This window comes from Beta vulgaris, chromosome 9, assembly GCF_026745355.1.
Source record: "Beta vulgaris subsp. vulgaris cultivar EL10 chromosome 9, EL10.2, whole genome shotgun sequence".
Classification (NCBI taxonomy): Eukaryota; Viridiplantae; Streptophyta; class Magnoliopsida; order Caryophyllales; family Amaranthaceae; genus Beta; species Beta vulgaris.
This window is the reverse complement of record NC_079210.1, coordinates 37760132-37783139: the sequence shown is the minus strand read 5'-3', so window position 1 is coordinate 37783139 and position 23008 is coordinate 37760132. Positions and strand designations below refer to the sequence as shown.

Here is a 23008-nt window from a genome sequence, read left to right as displayed (position 1 = left end):
CACTTCAATTGTCTCGAGACGCATATCCATAATGTAAAAAGGAGGAAAAGAAAGGAGATGCTTATGTGATACTACCTCCATTTTCTAATAATTGTTCCATATTCTATTTTGAAAAGTTTTGAATTAATTGTACGATTTCCTTTTTGGGAAAGGTTTTCTCCTCACATGCACATTATTTAATATTCTCAACATACATTTATACAACTGCTCTAAATATGCGTGTCATTTCCTTTGGTTACAACTATTAGAAAACGGAGGAAGTATATGCTTGTAAATGTGCTTGATAATTTCAACAAAAATTAGTAAACAATTCAATCTAAGATGTGTATGTATGTTCTACATACAAAAAGTCATAAAAAATCACTTAATCAGGTATGCTTATCATGAAGTCATGTCCACACACCCATGTCAAAATTTAGGATAGTGTCCCTATGTCTGAAAATTTGAGCTCTAATGTGTCTGACATTGATATCTACCCATATCTGACAATAATTCCCGACTCCGAACATCGATTAGGGGATCATCAAGGATATTGGATATGTAATAGCTGACAACAAATTAGAAACTAATTTGGAAGTTCAGTTTACTGCCTTTGTCTTTCACTAATGGAATCTCCACTGATCTCAACTGGCTAGGAGCAAAACTGCACAGCACCTATACCTCTATGAACCCCTACCATGACATTCGGATTTTTGTTGGTCTAGGGCGGATTTGGTAGGAATAGGGAGAATAAGATATCAGGCTACATGCATCTGTAGCAATCTTTTGCTGTGTCCATTGAAGAAGAATAATGAACTCTACTAAAAAGGTCCTCATAAAATGGTTATCATGGGAATCGCCGGTGTACTTAGCCTCAAGTTAAAGAAGTAAGACCGGGGGTCTCCCTTATGAAGATTATTTAGTCGCAGACAATTTGTAATAACACTCGCTGGTCAATTCTAGAGCACTTTATTCAGTTGTTTTCTCTTCTCTTCAGTAATTTGTTGTCACCTAAAAAGTGAATAGTGTATGATGAGAAACTAAATCGTTCTCCTAAATATCATAAATTCTCCTCGCAAGAACAGCCAAAACATGGGTCTATTTATATACTCCCTCCTTTTTTTGATTGGGAGTTTTTTATGTTTTCTCATTGATAATGAAAGTTTTTGATATAAACATAACCCGGTACTTTTGGTAACTTAATTGGCGTAACATTATGAGATTTTCCGTTAGCCTACCGTTAGTTTACAAAAAGACCCAATTATTAGCATCCACTCCATCTTCTCTGTCCTCCTTCAGCTTCTCCATCACCCCGTTTTTCCAGATTTTTCCCCCACCCCATTTATCTTAATGAAACTTAGTATTTAGGTTTACAAATTCACCATTTCGATTTCGGTTCACAAATTTCCAGCACAATCAATTGCAAGAAGATGTGCAAAAAACTAGTTCAAATTCAAATTGAAGAAGATGAACCAGCAACAATCGACTAAGAATTTAAATTCGAATCAGTGTATGCAGAGATTTCTTCTTGAAAGAAGAATTTCAGATGAAGATGTGAATTCCAAGCCTTGTCGAACAATCAGGAAGTGTCGCTTGCGCATCAGATACCATGTCCAACTCAAAGTATAGAGATCTTTAGATTAAGAAGAAAAATGAATTGAGAATTTCAGAGAACTCCATAGCTGAGCTTGAAGCTCACAGCTTAAAGAGAAAGTTGTCTTGTATATTGCCTGAGTGTTATTATTACAAGGGTGAAGGGAGAACTACTGAGATATTCCTGTTTTTACAGAGACTCCATTTGATTTCTAGGGATATTTTTTTGTGGGTACCGAAGTCTCAGCTTGTTATTAGGGGATGAATTTTTTGTAGGTACTGAATCTGGAAGAAAAATATATATTAAAGGGTAAGTTTTTGAATTTATCAGTTGGATTAACGGATTTACTTCACTAAGCCTATGTTTAGTTCACCTGAAATATTCTGATCTGAACTTATTTTTTCTGATGTGATCTGAACTGATCTGATTTACAAGATCTTATCTTTTATAAAATATATTATTACTATTGTATTATTACTTTTAATTCATTATTATGCAATACATTATAAAATCTTATGTATAGTATTACTATTATTATCATTTTATTTCTATTACAACTTTTACACAACTTTTGTTATTAATAATTATTATTATTATTATTATTATCATTATTATAATAACAACAACAATAATTATAATCATAATAATTATAATTATTACTAAAAATAATTATCTATCCTAAGTCATTAATTTATAAGAGCACTTATACAATGTTTCACACTTTCCCTTAAAAAAAAGGTTCACACTTGAGAAGTCGGCAGACTCAACTCTTTTTTTTCATATAAAATAAAATAAGATATACAAACAACTATGACTTGCGCAAGAAAGAAAGAAATAGCGTGCAACTTCAAATAGCTAGAGAGATTTGGAATTCGGTAGGAAGAGGTATACCGAATCTAAATTTATAATTTGTATCTCGCACTTAGCTAATTTTGAAATGTAATCCGAACTTAGTAGTTTCGTTGTCATGAATTTGAGCTATCATATTTTATATATTTCTTATTTTTACGTCAATCTTATGTTCTTAACACGTGGCTTTTAATTTTCTATTGTTTAATAACAACTGAATAACTTAAAATAATAATAACAATGACATTTATAATGATAACAACAAGAATAATAATAATTACCAATATTAATAATTAATATGTACAACAACAACAATAATAATCCTTTTGAACAAATGTACTAGTAAATAATAATACTCCCTTTGTATTTTTTTAATCTTTCTCACTTAGAATCTTGACACTATTCACAATTAGAGAGAATCTTTTAGATTTTCTCAATATATAAGAAAAAATATAGTCATGTGGGGTCTTGTTTGATTCGTCTCAATGAATACTTTATTAACATTCAATTATTATAATTTTTACTACGGTTTTTTCACCAAATACCCTTGACAAATAAATTTATTCACCAAATACCCCAGCTTTTTTTCAAAATTCACCAGATACCCCTAACTTTTTAAAAAATTCAGCAGATACTCCAAATTTTAAAAAAAATGACAAATAATGCCCTTAATGACTAACGGCGGTTAACTCCGTTAGTCATTAGTGTTAATTAACCTTAAAAAACCCTATAAAACCTAACTAACCTAACCCCCTCTCTCTCCCCTAACCCACCACCCCCCCCCAACAACCCCGCCCCACCACCCAGCCCCCCTCCCCCTCCCCTCCCCCTCGCCGGCAACCCATCTCCCTCGCCGGCAACCCCCTCCCCCTCGCGCCGCCTTTCCAGCAGCCCCCTCCCCCTCCCTCACTCTCGTCGCGCCTCCCCTCCCCATCCTTCCTTCGCGCTCCTCTTTTCGGCAGCCCCCTCCCCCTCCTTCCTTCCTTCGCGCTCCACTTTCCGGCAGCCCCCTCCCCGTCCCTCACTCTCGTCGCGCGCGCCTCCCCTCCCCCTCCCTCACTCTCATCGCAGCAGAAAAAACAACAGCGCGAAGGAAGGAAGGAGGGGGAGGGGAAGCGCGACGAGAGTGAGGGAGGGGGCTTCCCGGAAGGCGGCGCGAGGGGGAGGGGGTTGCCGGCGAGGGGGAGGGGAGGGGGTGGGGCTAGGTTGGGTGGTGGGTCTAGGGTTTGGGGATTGGGGTTGGGTTAGGAAGAGTTAATTAGGGATTAATTAGGGCTAATTAGGTTGATTTAGGGCTAATTAAGTTGACTTAGAGCTAATTAAGGGCGCGTTCTATTCAACTTATTAGACCTGAACTTATTGGAACTTATCTGAACTGAACTTATTGAACCTGAACTGAACTTATTGGAACTTATTAAGGGTGCGTTCTGTTCAACTTAAAAAATTAAGTTTCAGGTCCAATAAGTTCATATAAGTTCAGATAAGTTCAGATAAGTTGCAATAAGGTCTAATAAGTGCAATAAGTTCCAATAAGGTCTAATAAGGTCCAATAAGTTCCAATCAGGTAAAATAAGTTCCAATCAGGTGCAATAAGTTCCAATCAGGTCTAATAAGGTCCAATCAGGTCTAATAAGGTCCAATAAGGTCCAAATAGTCAATGTTTAATAAACATTTGTATTATTGTCCACTATTTTGTTATTCATAATTTCATATCACTATTAGCGGATTATATTATTATTAGAATTTTAATTAAAGTACCACAATGATTATATAGTATTATACTTGTATTAGTGTATATTATTTTATTATTTATTTGTATTATGTCTATTATTTTATTATTTATTTGTATTATGTCTATTATTTTACGGTTTTTTCACCATATACCCCTGACAAATTTTTTTTTGCACCATATACCCTTTCGACTTTTCAAATTCATCATATACCCCTCACATTTCGAAAAATACATCAACTTACCCTTTTGACTAACGGTGTTAGACTTCCGTTAGTCATTAACCCCTAATCCCCTCTAACCCTAATTAACTAGCCTAAATTAAATCCTAATCCTAACCCCAATCTAATACACTTTAACTAACCTACTGCCACATAACTCTCCACTGCCACATCACCCTCCCCCTTACCCCCCACTGCCACATCACCCTCCCCCTTACCCCCACTGCCACATCACCCCCACTCCTTACCCCACTGCCACATCACCCCCTCCACCCCACCCCACCCAACCCCACACCCACCCCCACCCATCCCCACCACTGCAGTCCCCCACCCCACCACCCCCGAAGCCCGCGAAACCCTTCCGCCACCTGCATCGCCACACCCCCCTCCTCTTCCGCCACCCACAACACCGTACACGCAGCACAAACTCGCGAAAAATCCGGCAGCCGCAAGTTAACTTGCACAGCACTGCAAAATCCGGCAGCCCCTCCCCCTTCCGCCGCCCATAGTAACGCAACCTCCTCCCCCTTCCGACACCTCGCATCACCGAAAAAACCTTCTGCCACCCCTAAAGTCTCCCTCACCTCCCTCGCAAACTCGCGCAACCCCCCCTCCCCCTGCAAAATCGCGCAACCCCCTCCCCCTGTGAAGTTATCTTCTTTCAACTGGTGGCTACAGGACGAAATCTGGTTTTAATCGAGGATGTGCGAGGATAATTGTCGGAGTTTTTCAGGGAGGTGCGAGGTTTTAGGGGTGTTGCGAGGGTGGTGCGAAGGGTTCCGGGGTGGTGCGAGAGTTTGCGCGAGTTTGTGCTACCGGATTTTGCGGCTACTGTGCGACTTTAAGCTGCGGGTGGCGGAGGAGGGGGAGGGGGTGCTGCGTGGTTGGGGATGGCGGAAAGGGGGAGGGGGTGTTGCGTGGGTCAGGTGGTGGTCAAGGGTGGTGGGCCTGGGCATGGGTAGTGGGGTGGGTTAGGCTGGTGGTGGGCTTTTAGGGTTAGGTTTTTTTACTAATAGTTATGTTTAGGGTTAGTATTAGTGTTAGGGTTAGGTTTAGGGTAGTTAATTAGGATTAAATGGGGGTTTAGGTGTTAATGACTAACGGAGTTTAACGCCGTTAGTCATTAAGGGTAGTTTGATGTATTTTTTGAAAAGTGAAGAGTATATGGTGAATTTCAAAAGTCGAAAGGGTATACGGTGCAAAAAAAAATTTGTCAGAGGTATATGGTAAAAAAACCGATTATTTTATTATTCATATTACTATTAGCTGATTATGTTATTATTAGAATTTTTTTATTAAAGTACCACAATGTATAGTATTATACTTGTATTATTGTCTTTATTTGATTATTCATATTGCTATTGAATAATATTATAATCATGGTCAAATAATTAAGGTTAACAATAACAATAATAATAATTATTATTATTATTATAATTACAATATTTTGCAATTCGTCTTTAAATAACTAGAGATAACATGTTTTCGTTACTAATAACTATGAAAGATATAAATGTTATCAATCAGGTTAACAATAATAATAATAATAATAATAATAATAATAATAATAATAATAATAATAATGTTTTTGTCTAATAAGGTCAAATAAGTTTCAATCAGGTTCAATAAGGTCTAATAAGTTTCAATCAGGTCCAATAAGGTCTAATAAGTTTCAATCAGGGTCAATAAGTTCCAATAAGGTCCAATAAGGTCAATCAGGTTCAATCAGGTCCAATAAGTTCCAATAAGTTCCAATCAGGTCCAATAAGTTGAATCAGGTCCAATCAGGTTTAATAAGTTCAGTTCAGGTTCAATAAGTTCAGTTCAGATAAGTTCCAATAAGTTCAGGTCTAATAAGTTGAATAGAACGCACCCTAAACCTGATTGGACCTGATTCAACTTATTGGACCTGATTGAACCTGATTGGAACTTATTGGACCTGATTGAACCTGATTGACCTTATTGGACCTTATTGGAACTTATTGACCCTGATTGAACTTATTAGATCTTATTGGACCTAATTGAAACTTATTAGACCTTATTGAACCTGATTGAAACTTATTTGACCTTATTAGACAAAAACATTGACCATGAATAACATAAATATTACCACTAACGTAAATACTACCCGTCAAAATTTTTTATGGAATAATAATAATTTTATAAAATACTAGTAGTTACTAATCTAAGATGAGCAAAAGAAAGATACTTCAGGAATGATAGAAGCAATCAATTGATAACATTTATATCTTTCATAGTTATTAGTAACGAAAACATGTTATCTCTAGTTATTTAAAGACGAATTGCAAAATATTATAATTATAATAATTATTATTATTATTGTTAACCTTAATTATTTGACCAGGATTATAATATTATTCAATAGCAATATGAATAATCAAATAATAGACAATAATACAAATATAATACTATACATTGTGGTTCTTTAATAAAAAATTCTAATAATAACATAATCAGCTAATAGTAATATGAATAATAAAATAATAGACATAATATAAATAAATAATAAAATAATAGACATACAAATAAATAATAAAATAATAGACACTAATACAAGTATAATACTATATAATCATTGTGGTACTTTAATTAAAATTCTAATAATAACATAATCCGCTAATAGTGATATGAAATTATGAATCACAAAATAATGGACAATAATACAAATGTTTATTAAACATTGACTATTTGGACCTTATTGGACCTTATTAGACCTGATTGGAACTTATTGGACCTTATTGGAACTTATTGCACCTGATTGGAACTTATTGGACCTTATTAGACCTTATTGGAACTTATTGAACTTATTAGACCTTATTGTAACTTATCTGAACTTATCTGAACTTATTGGACCTGAAACTGAATTTTTTAAGTTGAACATAACGCACCCTAAGTTGACTTATGGCAAACTTGTAAATATAGGCTAACGGAGCACTAACGTCCGTTAATAGTAAGGGTATCTGGTGAATTGTTTTGAAAGTTAGGGGTATTTGGTGAATTTTGAAAAAAATTGGGGTATTTGGTGAAATGAATTTATTTGTCAGGGGTATTTGGTGAAAAAACCGTTTTTACTAATATGTAATGAAAGATATTTAATATTAATAATGAGTTTTTAAGTATAAGCATGATCTGAAATGAACTGATCTGAACTTATTTTTTCTGATCTGATGTGATTAGATCTAAAATAAGCAAAAATAAGGTAAGCTGAACATAGCCTAAGTCCACGGATTTCATTAAGAAAGTATGGGGTAATTTTGTGTAAAAATTACTAAAATTTAAACTAAAGAAACTTTGGTTACCAATGAGAAAACTTAAGAACTGGGAATTTCTTCTTATTTATTGAGACATATGACCCTGTTTCATTTTGGTAGGTTGATGTGCATCTCTCTTACTTTTACTCTCTTTAACTCTACTTTTTTCTTGAGTTTTCGCTTAGTGATACTTTCCCACTCTCCACCTTTTGCACTTTCTCCTTTGTACGTGTTCGAAAGCAAAAGTATAAAAGAAAAAACGGTGGTGTGTGTGTGTGTGTGTGTGTATATATATATATATATATATATATATATATATATATGTATGTATGTATGTATGTATATATATGTATGTATGTATGTATGTATGTATATATATATATATATATATATATAGAAAGAGAGAGAGAGTAAATGTCACGTGAGAAACTCTTTAGTGCTTATATGAGAACATGCGAGCAATGAAATGTACTTCCTCCTTATCAAATTAAATGCAACAGTTTCTAAAGATGGTTGTTTCAAATTAATTGCAACATTTCATTCTTTCTATTTATGGTAAAGAATTTGTGTGTGAAATTACTCAAATACCCTTACTAAAACTAATTAACCTTTTTCATGTTCTCCTAATTTCGACTTAAAATCTTATGCAGTTTGCCTAAGTTAATGATTCCCACCATATTTCCCATCTCACTCCTAACCTTTTAACTACCAACCAACATTTATGATCAAATTGAAACTGATCATAAATGTTCATCAAAAACCCCCCCAACCCACAACCCTAATTTCTTCACCTTTCCTCAGCCGATTCTCAATCTTCCTCTTCTCTCTCCTCATCCTCTTCTCTCTGCATCTTCTTCTTTCTCTTACACTTCTTCTCTCTCATCATCTTCTCATCAAAATTCATCAATGGTAAACACCCAACCACTCACAACTTTTGCTGCGAAATCACAAGAGGAGATGATAATTTGCAAAGATCTTGCAAATTCAATTTCCGAACGGATCTCCTTATGCATGAAAGTTTTTTTTACTCCGACGAAGCTGAGAATTGTCTTAGCAAAAATCAATAAAGGCGTTAGAGAAGGTCATGAAAACTGCAGAGAAACAGGAGGAAAAGAAATTGGCGCAGAAGAAGGCGTTAGAGAAGGTCATGAAAACTGCAGAGAAAGAGAAGGCGACGAACCTAACTCTCAGGAAGAGAGAGAAAAAATTAGAGCTAACCCCATCAACAGACCGTCGATAGTGTACGCACTAGTGGCGGTGAGTTTTAATAAACGAGTTACACCTCAAAGAAAGGGGAAAGAGAAGATGCATGAGGTTAAGATGGAGGTTGACAATGAATAGGAAGAAAAACAGGGGGTTTCTTTTGAGGTGATGTGTGGGTGGAAAACTGGATTTGCAGAAGGGGGGACATACCATGATTTGTTCATGTAGGATGATGACGGGACCATGCGTCGTTTTAAAATTTATGAGGACTATAAGGAGGACTTCTATGATGGTTGTCCGACATCCCTTTGAGTCCCTTTCATGAAGGGGAGGATTTGGATCCAAGAGAGCATGCATTTCTATTGTTGCACAAAGAAACTCAAAAGAGTTCCTGAGATTTTGTTATCTTCTCTATTCTCATTTAATGCAATATGTGATTTGATTTTTTGTTGGCCTCTGATGATTTATGTCGATTCTTCAAACAGAAAATTGTGATGATCATGTGTTGTGTCTTGTGCTGCTTTTAATGCCGTACTATGTTATAAGTCCCCTGTGATGATTTCAGTAATTCTATTTGTTGCTTGGTTTATATTTAGTTTCATGTTTGGTTTATGTCGGAAGAAGTTGAAATTTATGTTGGTTGGTTGGCTACTTGGTTGCTTAAAAGAGTTCCCAAATTTGGTTTAATATTTGGTTTATGTTGGAACAAAATGGAATTTTTGTTGGTTGGTTAGTTGCTTGTTTGGTTCCCTTAATTTGGTTTCATGGTTGGTTTATGTTGGAAGAAGTTGGAACACTGTTGCCCTAAAAATTGTCCCTTTGTTTGTTAGTTGGATGCTTGGTTAGAAAGAGTCTCTTTACATCTCAATGAACATTTTATGAGAGATAATAGTCACAACTAATGCAAATGATGAGACTCAAAATATCACATAACCCATGTTCTGGGCGTCCAAGTTTGAATGTACTTTGTGTTTCAAACTTGTTGAGGAATCAAGCATGGGTTATGTGCTGATGATTATGTTAAACCCTGATACATTAAATAAGTCAATGATGTTAAGTTATCATTTTAATGTTTTGTCTGTCATATAGAACTGGGGTGGAGAGTTCCCATTATCTAATCTCATTTGTAAACAAAATTAATTACACATAACAAGGAAACTTAACTACCATTATCTTCATAACATGCATTACATTACATGACTGCATCAACACTTACATATTTACATAAAAGACACATAACCAAAACTTCTTAACGTTCCTTCTACACAAAAAAATTATCTACCCACAAAAAATGTCATCATGTTTCTCCTCATACTTACTCTGGTTAGGTGTAGCAGACATCATTAGTTGCATCAATATAAAAATAAAATTACATTGGTAAGTTAACAATGCCAAAAAAATGTCATATACCACCCTGACCTAATCTGCATCCACTTCCTCCCCTTCATTGAAGTACTCCATATTAGAAAATATAGGAATCTCCCTTTCATTAAGGTACTTAACTGCCTCATCAAGTAGGGATTGTTCAACCTCGATATTCTCTGTCAATTTCTCAATTCTCTGTAAATATGCTTTTTCATAATGAGGATTTTTGTAATTGTTACTCCCTTTGTCTTTCAAAATCTCAAACTGTAACCATGAAAACTTAATCTTTTGTGTGTCATAGAAATCATAAGCATCTTAAACTCTTGTTATAAGCTCATCTACATTATGTGGAAATGATATATTTTGAATTGATTGATCAGAGGACTGGGGTGGTTGATTTTTCCAGTTGTATGTTAAACCCATTCTATATCGTAGCTTCTTTGAATTCCATATCATCATTTGATATGTGTGGTCTAGCATTATCTTACTGTAATTAAATGTTTTTTGGTAAATAAGCAGGCTGATTTTACATAATGCTAGGTATGACACTGTGAATTAGCATTCTTCTTATGACTTCTTTTGTGACTGACTCAACCGGCTTTGTTTCAATAGTCACTGCTTCTCTGTTGTAACTTCTTCCCTTTGCTCTTACATAATGAACAAAAGGGGATAATCCATACTTGCCATTAGGGGTGTTAACGAGCCGAACCGAGACCGAACCTGACTAGGCTCGGCTCGAAAACATATATTATTAGGCTCGGCTCGAGCTCGAAGCTCGTCGAGCCCAAAATATCAGGCTCGGCTCGAGCTCGAACCCAAAAATTATAGCTCAGCTCGAGCTCGAGCTCGAAAAGCTCAAAAAGCTCGAAATTCACTTTCAACCAAAGTTAGTATCATAAGCCCAAACATTTGATAATTCAAGGGCCCATTCTCTAAACAGTTGTTGTTAGCAAAGGCCAAACAAATAGCTGCTGTAGGAAGATACTAGTTGAAGGATTTGCTTTTATAGAGTGTGAAAGCATTTTCCTCACCTTCACCAGTCGATGTGGGATGCATATTGCATCTGTGATCTGCCACATAATCTTCTTTTACCATAGTTGAACTTTGCTACTTGCCTACTTCCTTTTCTATTTCTTATGCAGTTTACTCTTTCTTTTTCTATTTTCTTTTTTTTTCTTTTTCTATTTTCATTTCTAATATTTCTTTCCTTTTTATTTTTTCTGATTTTTATCCATTTTTTTAAAAAAAAAACTTAAAGACTACTACATATTCATTTATTTTTATGTGCTCTAAGCATTTAACAAGTGATTTTTCAATCATACATTTCTAACAATTAATTTATTTGCTCTCAAATAAATCCGATTACTCGACTACATTCACTTTTTATATACTAAATTTGGCTAAGTACAAAAATTATTATGTAGTATTTGAACTACTTGTTATTCTCTTTGTATACTATCTAATTATCAACTCCTTATACTTTTTTAGTTAATAAATAAGTAATTAAGAAATTAATAGGCAAAGTTGTGTGTTTGAGGTATTATAGTTAAATTTCCCCATTTTTTGAATAACGTAAAAGTGCTACATATGTCAAAAAGATAGATGGTGTGTGATGAAAAAATAATATAATGAAATCTAATAGCTGGCATGAATAATATATATAAACTTTGAGCTTAACTTGGTTCTCATTATCGATATGTGCGTTATAAAATTATTGTTTGATATCTCATTATACTCAATATGTTCTTATTAGATGGTTTGTTCAAGACCCTCAAAATTAATATAGTGGATCCACCTCAACCCCTAGTTGTCCCAAACCATGAAGCGAAAAAGTATACAAGTGGGAATTTGGCAGGCTATATCTACTTTGTTATTCAAATAAAAAATCACAACTTTGAAAATATTATGACTACTAACATGACAGCTTTTAACCATGATTATAAAATAATTTTTTTTATCTTATATTAAACATTAATGAAATATTTTTAGTAACAAAAAAAATTATCGAGCCTGTTTGCGAGCTTTCGAGCCGAGCTTAAGGTAGCTCAGGCTCGGCTTGTTAAGTTCTCGAGCCGATCCGAACTCGAGTCGAGCCCTCTCGAGCCGAGCTTTAACCGAGCCGAGCTCGAACAGTTGCCATCATGGATTTCAATTCCAATTTAATCATAAATTGGCCTCCCAATAACACCCATGAACATTATTTTTATCCTAAACCTCATAGATTGACAACACCTATATGGGTCATCCTCAAAAGGTAAGAGATAAAATCTCCTCATTTTGGGGTTTAAGTAGAACCATTTCTCATCAATATGCATCACATTTTGCATGTCATGAAAAATTGCTTCTGTAGTTGGTATAGGAGGATATATATGGCCTAATAACCAACTTCATTCTTGTCAATTTGTGTGCCTCTGTCACTTTTGGGTGGGTACTTGACGTGTGACCTTAATTTACCTTTTTTCAACAATCTTAAAACAGTGGAATGTGGTATTTTCGCTGCTCTTGCAAAGCTCCTAATTGTTCTAATGCAGGGGCACAGATTGTAAAAAAATCATCACTATAGTGCTTAGCTTTCCTCCCACATCTACTGCATAACATCTATTGCATGACCTTTACTTCTTTGTTTCATTGCATCTTTGTAGATTCGATTTATAGTGCTCTTATGCACACCTACTTCCCTTGCAAGTTTGCTTTGAAACCCCCATTTCATTACTCCCACATTCTCATTTAGAAGTAGGTTATCCACAATTAGTCTCCTTTGTGCTAGTGTTAGATTTGATTTGTGCCTTGTAATTATTGCATTAATTTGTGCTTCTTCCTTTGCTATTTCCTCTTCCTCATCTTTTATTACTTCTTGTAGCTCAAAATCTTCCCACTTGAGAAGAAGTCTGGTCATCAAGTCCTCCATCCTCCATGCTGCAACTTCCCCAAATCTGTTGTGCAAACTGATTTTTTTTTTTTTGGTTTGTTTTGGCTTAATCGCAAAACTGATTTAACTATGGTGCTTTGTGTGCAAGTGCCATGTGTAAATGGTGGTGTTTTTTAAAAAAAAAACAATGGAACAGTTAAAGGTAGGAGAAGAAGAGGAGAGAAAGGAAATTTGTAATGTATGGTGGCTGAATATTTTTTGGGTACTTTAAATTTTGGCTCCAAAAATCTGTAATTTTGGAGCCAAAAAGTACTTCCACATGCGGTCCCCACAACCCCCCCCCCCCTTAAAAATGCCGCCAGTTTTGGTTTTTTTTTATTTTTTGGCCCCACTTTCTCTCTCCTTATTAATCTACCCACATGCTAAACTTTTGCATTAATCTTACCTTAAGAAAATTTGCCTAGGAGTCTGTGTCAAGAGAATTGTTGCATTTAATAAGATACTAAGGAAGTAATTCATTTTGATAAAAATTAAGATAGTATATGGTAATCCTTAACTTGAAAATGTAATCCTTTTAGAAGGTTGCCTCTCCTAAGGGGAAATGGTTACTTTTAACCAAAATGGATTACTTATTGTTCAAAAGGAATACTCCTTAGTGTCGTCAAGTTCTCATATAAGAACTTTACAACCTTAACCCTTCGGATTGAAATGTGCCACCTTATTTTCTAATCCCCCGTCTCCCACCCCTTCTAAATCACGATACCGTACATGTAGATTAGTACAATGGTACATTTGTGGACTAGTATAAGTGTATAACAAACCTAGATAGCAAATTGCATTCCCATACCCATTTTGCATACTTTGGATTAGGTAACCGTAACACTAGATTGAATAAAGGTCAAAGCAAATCAATACTTCATATAGAGCACCACTAATCAAGAAAGTTTGAAGCCAATAACAGCCACTAGTGCAGTATTGCAAAAGGTCAATCAAAATAGTTTCTATATTAGATGGCTAGCTAAAAACTTTCCAACAACCTGACCCTATCTATCAGCCAGTGATTTACAGAGAGAGTGATTACGAAATATAAGTACAAATGAAAGTTGAGGATTACCTGCAGAAGCTCAAGGGATAAAATACGTGTCTTTGTTGCAATTTCATCATTGTCTTCCTTCATACCCATCTGCAAACAATTATAGAATTAGCAAACAATTGGGATCATGCAACAATTTTAACAGTATATTTGTAGAAAACAAACCTTGCAAAGGGTGCGGAATAGCAGGAGGGCGTCGCGATGCCCAATACTCATGCTCTCAAGATCCATCCCACTTTTTGCATAAACACAATGACGATAGATTTCCATCATAATACATAAACAAAGTATATAAACACAACTTTAATAGAAACATAGATCAGAACTGCATACTGTTTTGTCTTATTTCCATCTTCAAGATGCACTGCCTTGTCAAGCATGGCCTCCAGACCCTGCAAAACCAATGCAACTCCAATTAACGTCCAGAAAGTGTGAGAAATGACAAAGATAAACTCTGATAAGTTCTTCAGAGGAGAGTATAGGGGGAAAAAAGAAGTGAGATAAGAAGCTACAACAAACAACAGCAGTGGTTAATGCAATGGTTTTTACAGTAAGCACCTTTATATCAGCACCACCAGCAAGATTTTGGAGTTCCTCTAAAGATGCAATAGACGCGTCTTTCACCGGATCATGAGAAAGTGCATCTCCTAGGGTCATCTCTTTCTCATTTTGGTCATATGCAGAGCTGGCTTCTTCGCTTGTTTTTGAACTACTAGTAGATTTATCTGATGTAGGCCTATCAGAACCACTTGGACTATGATCTTGAATCTCCTTTGAGACATAAATGATACTCTGAAATGAAGTTAAGCAAAGATAACAATCGTGATTGGACATTTTCTTTGAGAAGAAAATAAGAACAGCAGATAAATGACATATATCCCATACCGGATCAGACTCCATTCTACGAAATATGATGCTGATCATTTGCGTCAACATTGCCTTTGATGTTGCTTGATTTACAGGGCTCTTGCTGGCACCACAGTAGTTTCATGCCACAAGACAATTAAAAGTCAATATAAGACCGTATGCATGATCCAAATTTGTAGCCTACAGCTGCTAAGGGTCAGAAGCAGTGAAACCAAATTTAATAACTTCAGTGGGAGACAGGCCTAATATTATTTCCACTAAAATCTTGTGGGACTGTATGACTATACCACCCAAATCCACAATGTTACTTTATTTCAACTTTTATTAGGAAGGCCAAAGTTCCAAAGCGGGTGAAAGCTTTTGTTTGGACTGCTATGGGGAAACAGAATACATGTGAAAATTAACAGATTAGGGCTTGTGTGATTTACGCATTGCTCATGAGATCATCTTTTGCATCGTCAGTCGGTGCCATGGTGATGTTTCTGTAACAATGACTGTTCAATTTGGTAGGGTCTTCACTGGGTAGCTCCACTTACTGGCTGTTCTGGGTCATTATGAATTCAATATATGAACATAAGGGCATAAAATGCAGCCTGCTCCCAATAATATTTTGTGGGTGCTTTTGGTTGGCAGGAATGATAGGATTTCTCGTGGAGGGGTCTCAAGCTTATAGGACGTCATCACTCGTGTGTCTTGAGTCATTTCACGCCTTAGTATAAAACCCGAAAACGAGTAGGTCTCGGCTTGCATCACACAAGTGGTTCCAAGCCTACCCCAAGCTGATAAGCTCTCATGAGTTCGGCCTCCGGACTTCTTTTCATTTTATAATGCAACAACCATTGCCGTCTTGTTTTTTTAGGTTTCTTTGAGTGGTCCAATGGTGTATTTAGCTTCTTTTTGTGCTCATGGTCACGGGATGTTCTCTGGCATGCCTATTTACTGTAATGTAAGATTTGGGTTCTTTATCTTTTTCCCAGATTTCTGGTGGCCTTCTGTCCCCTTCCATTGTAATTTTCTGTTTCCTTTGAAGTGAAATTTCTTTTTTTATCATAAAAAGAAGAAGACTGCGCCACCCAGCAGTAGTGAGCAAGCCACGGGGATGACCTCCCTGGCTAGATGGCTACTAATTCTAGACCTTGGATTCACATAATCAACTCATAAAGCATTGCTACAAGTTAACTAATCGATTTCTTGCTAAGCAAAAAAAATACTGCTACAGGAGTTCGATCTATTTTCTCTCTCGCTAATTAAAATATATATATACATAAAATATCAATAAGTGATAGTATTACCTGTTCAGAGCAATATTGTAACATACTCTAATAACTCCCAACAAAGATTCCCCATGCACTGCATTTTAAGCATGTATCAGCGGACTAGGACAGATCTTCAAGAGAGAAAAATAAAATAGATTTTTGCAAAGCGTCCTTGGAAATAAAAGAATGGCGCCAAATGACCAAGACATAGTCATAACATAAAACATAAAGCTGAACCTTTCATGATATTCGTATAAACAAATTGGATAAAAAAAAAAAACAAAGGTCAATGTCCCCTGAATTAAGTTGATGCATCCGACACCTTATCATTCTATACTTATAAATAAGAGACAGAGGAGGTGGGAATATTAAGAATTAAGACACACAATTTAAACTCTACCTAAGAGGCTATGGCCCTTACGTAGCAAATTCTTCAATGAACGCGATTCAGGTGGTCGGCCAGTGCCTCTCCTAAAGTGGCCTTAGGTGCACACCTACCTGCGCCCGGGACTTCCAAGGCGGTTTTTGTTATGCCTAAGGTCGCCTAGAACCTGGGTGCGGTTCTCAAAACTAATGAAACAAGTAGCACGATTTTCTGACCTGTAGTGTGAAACTGTTTAAACAACAATAGTCAACTCCACCACAACCCTTAGGCCTGAAAAGACAACTTATTGGATAAATGGAACAACACAAAACCTTAATCAATTTTTTCCTGAAGTAATATATGAGACAAAGTTAATTATTTTGCGACTCTTTGGATTTTTACAAACAATGTCTTTCTGTCGAGTGCCATTTGACAGATATCCAAATAAAACAGGAAAACTTTAAAGCATTAATTCTTTGTTTATCTTGTGAGTATCCCTACTCTCATGCCTATACATTTGTCCATCTCGATAATGTCATTCTTTTGTTTTATGCAGCAGAACTACAGAGAATATGTTGTCACAGATTCAAGCTAATCAAATAATAGGAAGATAGGAAGTCATAGAGGGGCCTATCTGATACCTCTGAATTTCGCAGATGCTACTGCTGTCAGGAGCACTTTCAATACTTGCAAAACAGTACTGCAAACACAGACTAAGTCATGATATTGCACACAATTTAGAATTAGTTCATCAACACATATAATTTGCACATTTTACATGCCTGTCCAAGGAAGAATTATCAACACAACCGCAAACTATGTTAAGAATGTCAGCAAACAGGGGAGCATTTTTTCCACCGTCTATACCAGGATCACCCTCCAAATGGTCATAAGCAATGAGTTTCTGCACCAAAATGAATTAAGTAAAAAAATTGGCAAATGAAAACCAATACTAAGGGATATTGCTCAAACCAGAACCAAAAGAACTTTTTTCCAAGCAGTTGAACTTGGAGGATACATACATGAAGACAATCCAATGCCAGTTCTACAATTTTTATATTTTTCGTCTCAAAAGCAAGTCGAAGTGGGTTTAGAACAAGCTCTGCTTCAGCTCCATTTAAAGTCTGTCCTGCATTGCATAAGGCTGTTGCAATAGATATATTCATCCGTGCCAAAGCCCCAGCTTGTTCTGCCCCCTCAGAGGTATGTCCTTGAGATACATCATCCTTCACCTTTTCGTTGTCAACACCCTCATCAGAACTAGGTACACTGCACAGTGATGAACAGAAGATGTACACAACAATGATTAACAGTGTAGTTGAGTACTAAAGAAAGCGTCCAACCTAATTGAATTTCTGCAGGGAGTTAATTCCTAAAAAACAATACCATGAAAAGACTATTTACTTCATCCTAGACGGTTATGCAACAATGTTTGCAAGTGTCTTCTCCTCCATCCCCAATCTCAAACAGGAAATTAAAGAGACCGAAAATTATCAATTGCCACAAAAGAATAACAAAAACCCGTTGAGCTCAAAGGTTTAGATAGAAAAAAAAATCTCTTTCCAAGTCTGAGATGAAAAGCAATAGTTTGCTTGACAACTAGACAGCCTTTCATCTTCTTAGATCTTCAGCTTTAAGATATAGTTATAAATATCATTTCAATGGAAAAGTGCATCACAAGCTTGAACAAAGTATGATCTATTAAGTACAATCAGTTTGTGAAAGAACCAAATGTGCACATCTATGCAATAATGCCTGAGATTGGTGGACAAGAAAAGGGTACAAAGAGACATTGTGATACGCGAGGTTGCCTCTCTTTGTGGCATCAACTAATACCTTCAGATTTTTGGGTGTTTGAAAAGCATGGGGGGTCTAAAAATTTGAAGACATGGGGAGTGACAGATCCAATGCAGTATAAACGGTTACTAATAGTCTAATACAGTGAGAGGAATAGAGAGAAATTAAATTCACTTGTTATCATTTCCTTGTCTAACACTCTTATCAAACAATATGTTTTACTTCCACACAGAGGGTGATTTACTCAAAAAAAGGAATAGCTAGCTTGCACTTTACCAGAGAACTCTGTATCATTTCCTCATTCATAATGAATCAATCAAACACTACTACATACCTTTCCGAAACTATTTTGCAAAATGGCTTTTACTCTCACTCCCATAAGGCATTCAATTTCTATGAGACCTCAGCTTTCCCCACAGCACCAAGATTACACAATGTCAGTGTATGGCTGTATGGAAAAAAGCTAGCAAAGCTCTCAAGTTCCACTAGTGAACTACATTCCTATCTATGATCACACATATAAAATCAATAGCATCCCCTATGGGGGTTATATTATGTTACCTGGACTCTTATACCCATGTCTGACACGGATACGTGTCCAAGTATCTGAATTGGCTAATCGATGAAAATTTTCAATGATATTGGCCCAAAATGAAGTGTCCAAGTGTCAAGGATCTGACACGGGTACTTGAGGTTAATTGAAGAGTCCATGTAACTTAGGTTATATCCTGATCTTAAATGTAACATCTAAGCAAATCAAGAAAGATAAATTCGCCTTCCCACCAATCACACGTTCCAAAGTAAAGTTCTCCAGCAAGACCCCATTTTCCCTACAATCCTCAACTTAAAATCCAAGGGTATGGCTCAAAGGAAAAAGCTAGCAGTAGAACTCATAAGCTCCATTAGTAAGCCACATTATTTCACGTATCTATGATCACACATACGACATCAATAGCATTCCTTGTGCCAGTAATAACCTAACCTAGAGTGCATCAAACACTTAACCAATTTAAGGAAGAAAAGCTCGCTTTCCCAACAATCACACTTTTCTAAGTACAGTTTTCCAACCAGACCTCAGGTAAGATCATAATTCAAGGGGAAGGCTCAATGGAAAAAAGCTAGCAGTAGATCTCTTAAGTTTCACTAGTGAACACATTACTTCTCCAATCCACGATCACACATATAACATTGATAGCATATCCTAATCTTGCGCGCATCAACATCAAACATCTAACCAATTCAATAAAAATTAAAGTTTGCTTCCTCCCAACAATCATACTTTCGAATTCACCACTATAACTAAAATCTTTCGAAGATCAAACAGAATCACAAAAATCCCACAATAGATCTAACCTCTCCTGGGCTTCTGCCGCTACTAGTGCAGCTTGAGGCTTCTCCTCCACATAGGTTTGCTGATTTCCCTCTTTAACACCATCTACAAAAACACATTAAACCCGATAATCATACCAATGGAACAACAAAATCAACAAAAACTCAACAGCAACAAAGTCTTAGTATAGTCCCACAATAATTCGGGGTCGGCTAACATGAACCGTCATTAGAAATCGTCTCCATTACAAACAAAAGAAAAGAAGTAATGAAAAATCAACAAAAACCCAACAAAAGAAATTAAAAAAATTAAGTTATACCAACCTAGATAAGATTGAATTGCAGATTGAAGTGAAGTAAGCTTTTTCGCGGAACATTCCTTAAGCATCGACTCGAATGCCCGAGTGACAAACCCACCCGCAGCACCCGCCATTTTTACGGGTGGGGCCCAATTCGAAGATGGGTTTGATTGATCTAATCTAAGTTTAAGTTTTTCTCCTTGTTAAATTCAATGTACCAGAAAAAAAAATGAGAAAAGGGGTAAACCCAGTTGAGATCAAGTGATCAAAGAGTTGAAATTGGAAGATCCGGAAAATAAGATTCGTGGATTTTGGAATACAATGTCAGGTAGGTAGTCGCCGGTTACGTCGAGCGACGTGATGGAGAGAAGAAAGTCGGATTTTTGAGGATTCAAAGAATGAAACGGAGGAGAGAGAAAGATGGAAGAGGGGTAACAGGGCTTAATTTTAATTTTTAGATTTACTTGCAGAGCAACGTAGCACACATTACATAACGATAACGGTAGTGAGGGTGAAAAGTGACGCGAATTGCTATCTCGATTTGAAGCTGACACGAAATTAGTGGTGAAAATGATTTATTTATCTTAGTAAGGGGGCGTTTAGTCGCGTAGGGGTAAGGAAAAGGAATCCAGAAAGGGTTACAAAGAGAAAGCAAAGGAATGACCCTGATTTTATCTGCCTGTTTGGTTCCAACTCTGAAAGGAAATGGTATACTCCCTGATTTTCTTTGTGATTGTTTGGTTTTTTTAAGAAAGGTAATCAACAGTTTATTAGATTATAGTTGTTTTGACCTATGATTGTACTCATTCAACCTATTTTAGAATATAAAGTTCAAAATACTATTTGAACAGTACCATTTTGAAATTTGCTTATGGTCAAATTTGTTTACATTGCCACTTCATTTCACGAAAAGTTCAAAACACCATTTTTAGCAATTTTAATACCAATTAAAACCACAACAAAATACTTGTCTAAAACACAAAACATGTCTACAAATAAACATAATAAAGTTTTAATGTACTTCAAATACAATTACTAGTCCAAAATAACATTTCTTAGCCATGCTAAAACACCACAAAATACTTGTCCAAAACACATATTGGTCTACAAACAACCATAACAAAGTTTTCAAAAACTACAATGCAATTACTAGTAGTCTTCTATAGACTCATGCATTGCCATCATTTCCACCAAGAAGACTTTTGACAAATATGCCTTTCAAAGCATCTGGACACTTGAAAAAAATCAACAACTTGTGTGGTTGTGCAGTTAAGATTTGAGCTACTTCCAAAGCTTGTTGAGGACTTACACCTTCTAAAGAGAGTAGCTCATCTAGCACATTTTCACTCTTTTCAGCTACTTGTTGCTCACGTTCATCCGCACGGGACATCACATTATCCGTGGTGGATAGATGAACATCCATGTCTTTCATAAAAGCTTGCAAGCTAGCTAATTCAGAACTAGCACCACTTTTACTTTCTTTCCAACTTCGCTTAGTGTTTTCTCTTTTCACTTTCTTTGATGGAGGGGCAGATTCAACCGTTTGAGTTCCATTACCACTCGCAAAAGTATCATCATCATCATCACTTGAATCAACCATAACTTGCATAGGAGCAGATTTTTCCATATTGCCAATAGCATCAACAAAACCCTCGATCGGTTTCCCAGTGGCATAATCCTTGCCATAAATCTCCACCATTGCATTCAAATGAGGAAAAGCATGTCCATACAAGTTTTTGCAGGTTGGATGAATCTAATAATTTAACAAATGAAGTTGAAATAAATTACTTACATGAAAAAAATTCTATATAAGTTATCAAATTTGAGGTTCATACCTTGCAGTACTCAACATAGACCGTCCTCTCCGCAGAAATCATGTGTCTCTCATCATCCATTTGAACCCACTCGTGTTTAGCATTTGAACAATAGCTCTGAACTTGGTCACAAGTGTTTTGAGCCTAGAATCAATGTGTGGTAAAGCCTTTAAACCACATCCAGGAATAGCCTTGCCAATGACCTCTTCCAAGTGAGTCATGTAACCATTCCTAAAGCCATTATCGCATTTCCAATGGGGGTCAGAAGCTAAGTCAGGCAAAGCAGCTACAAGAGCTTTATCTTCTTCCGCAGTCCAAAAGCGTTTGTTTTTCCCTCTTCCACCTCCACTAGCAATACTTTCATCCATCCTGCTACATAATTAAAACAACACAATACAAAACAAAAATGCTAACTCATTATTATCAAAGAAAATCAATACCATCCAAGATTCTAAAAGAAATACAAGAGTAAATTCAATTCATACAAACTAAAACAAAAGTTAATTCAAACATGACATAGTAGCCTAATTGATACAAACTTAAACAAGTTCACACTAAATGTTCCAAATATCAAAGAAAAACATAAACTAGATCCTTCAGTATCTAGCTCTCCAATCGTTGAACATGCTTTGAGCCAATGAATTTCTCCAATTTGTCCAAGGGTCTGATATATTAATGGAGGTTATGTACTCTACCTCCTCCTCTTCCTCGTCACCATCACTATTATCACCATCACTCTCGATTTCTTCATATAACTCATCATCATGAAATGAGGGGAGCATGTATTTCTTTACCAAGTTATGTAACAAAGCACATGCAAGCACAATGCGACTATGTGTTTGTAAACTAAACCAAGAAGGACTTTTAAGAATTGCCCATCTTCCCTTGAGTAAGCCGAAGCATCGTTCAATTACATTTCTAGCTTGTGCATGCTTTTTGTTGAAATATTCCACTGCATTTTGAGGTTGGGGAGGACCATTATTCCACTCTCTAAGATGATAAAGATGCCCTCTATATGGTGCAATGAATCCCTCTTCATTAGTATAGCCACCATCACATAAGTAATAACAACCTTAAGACATTAAAAAAAAAAACATTTCTTATTACA

At 36.1% G+C, this 23008-nt stretch overlaps 1 protein-coding gene across 1 annotated transcript in view; it reads right to left on the bottom strand.

Annotated features, from left to right (window-relative positions):
* The window catches only part of LOC104903680 (brefeldin A-inhibited guanine nucleotide-exchange protein 5), a 38712-nt gene extending 18169 nt beyond the window's left edge, over positions 1-20543 (bottom strand). The window contains exons 1-11 of the mRNA XM_048635801.2: positions 20112-20543; positions 19812-19893; positions 17684-17930; positions 17444-17565; positions 17303-17361; positions 16334-16391; positions 15060-15144; positions 14733-14966; positions 14508-14566; positions 14340-14409; positions 14196-14264 (exon numbers count right to left, since the gene is read on the bottom strand). Of these exons, the coding sequence (XP_048491758.1) occupies positions 14196-14264; positions 14340-14409; positions 14508-14566; positions 14733-14966; positions 15060-15144; positions 16334-16391; positions 17303-17361; positions 17444-17565; positions 17684-17930; positions 19812-19893; positions 20112-20220 (1194 nt within the window). The 5' untranslated portion in view covers positions 20221-20543. The remainder of the gene's footprint in view (positions 1-14195; positions 14265-14339; positions 14410-14507; positions 14567-14732; positions 14967-15059; positions 15145-16333; positions 16392-17302; positions 17362-17443; positions 17566-17683; positions 17931-19811; positions 19894-20111) is intronic.
* Between the last annotated feature and the right edge of the window lie 2465 nt (positions 20544-23008).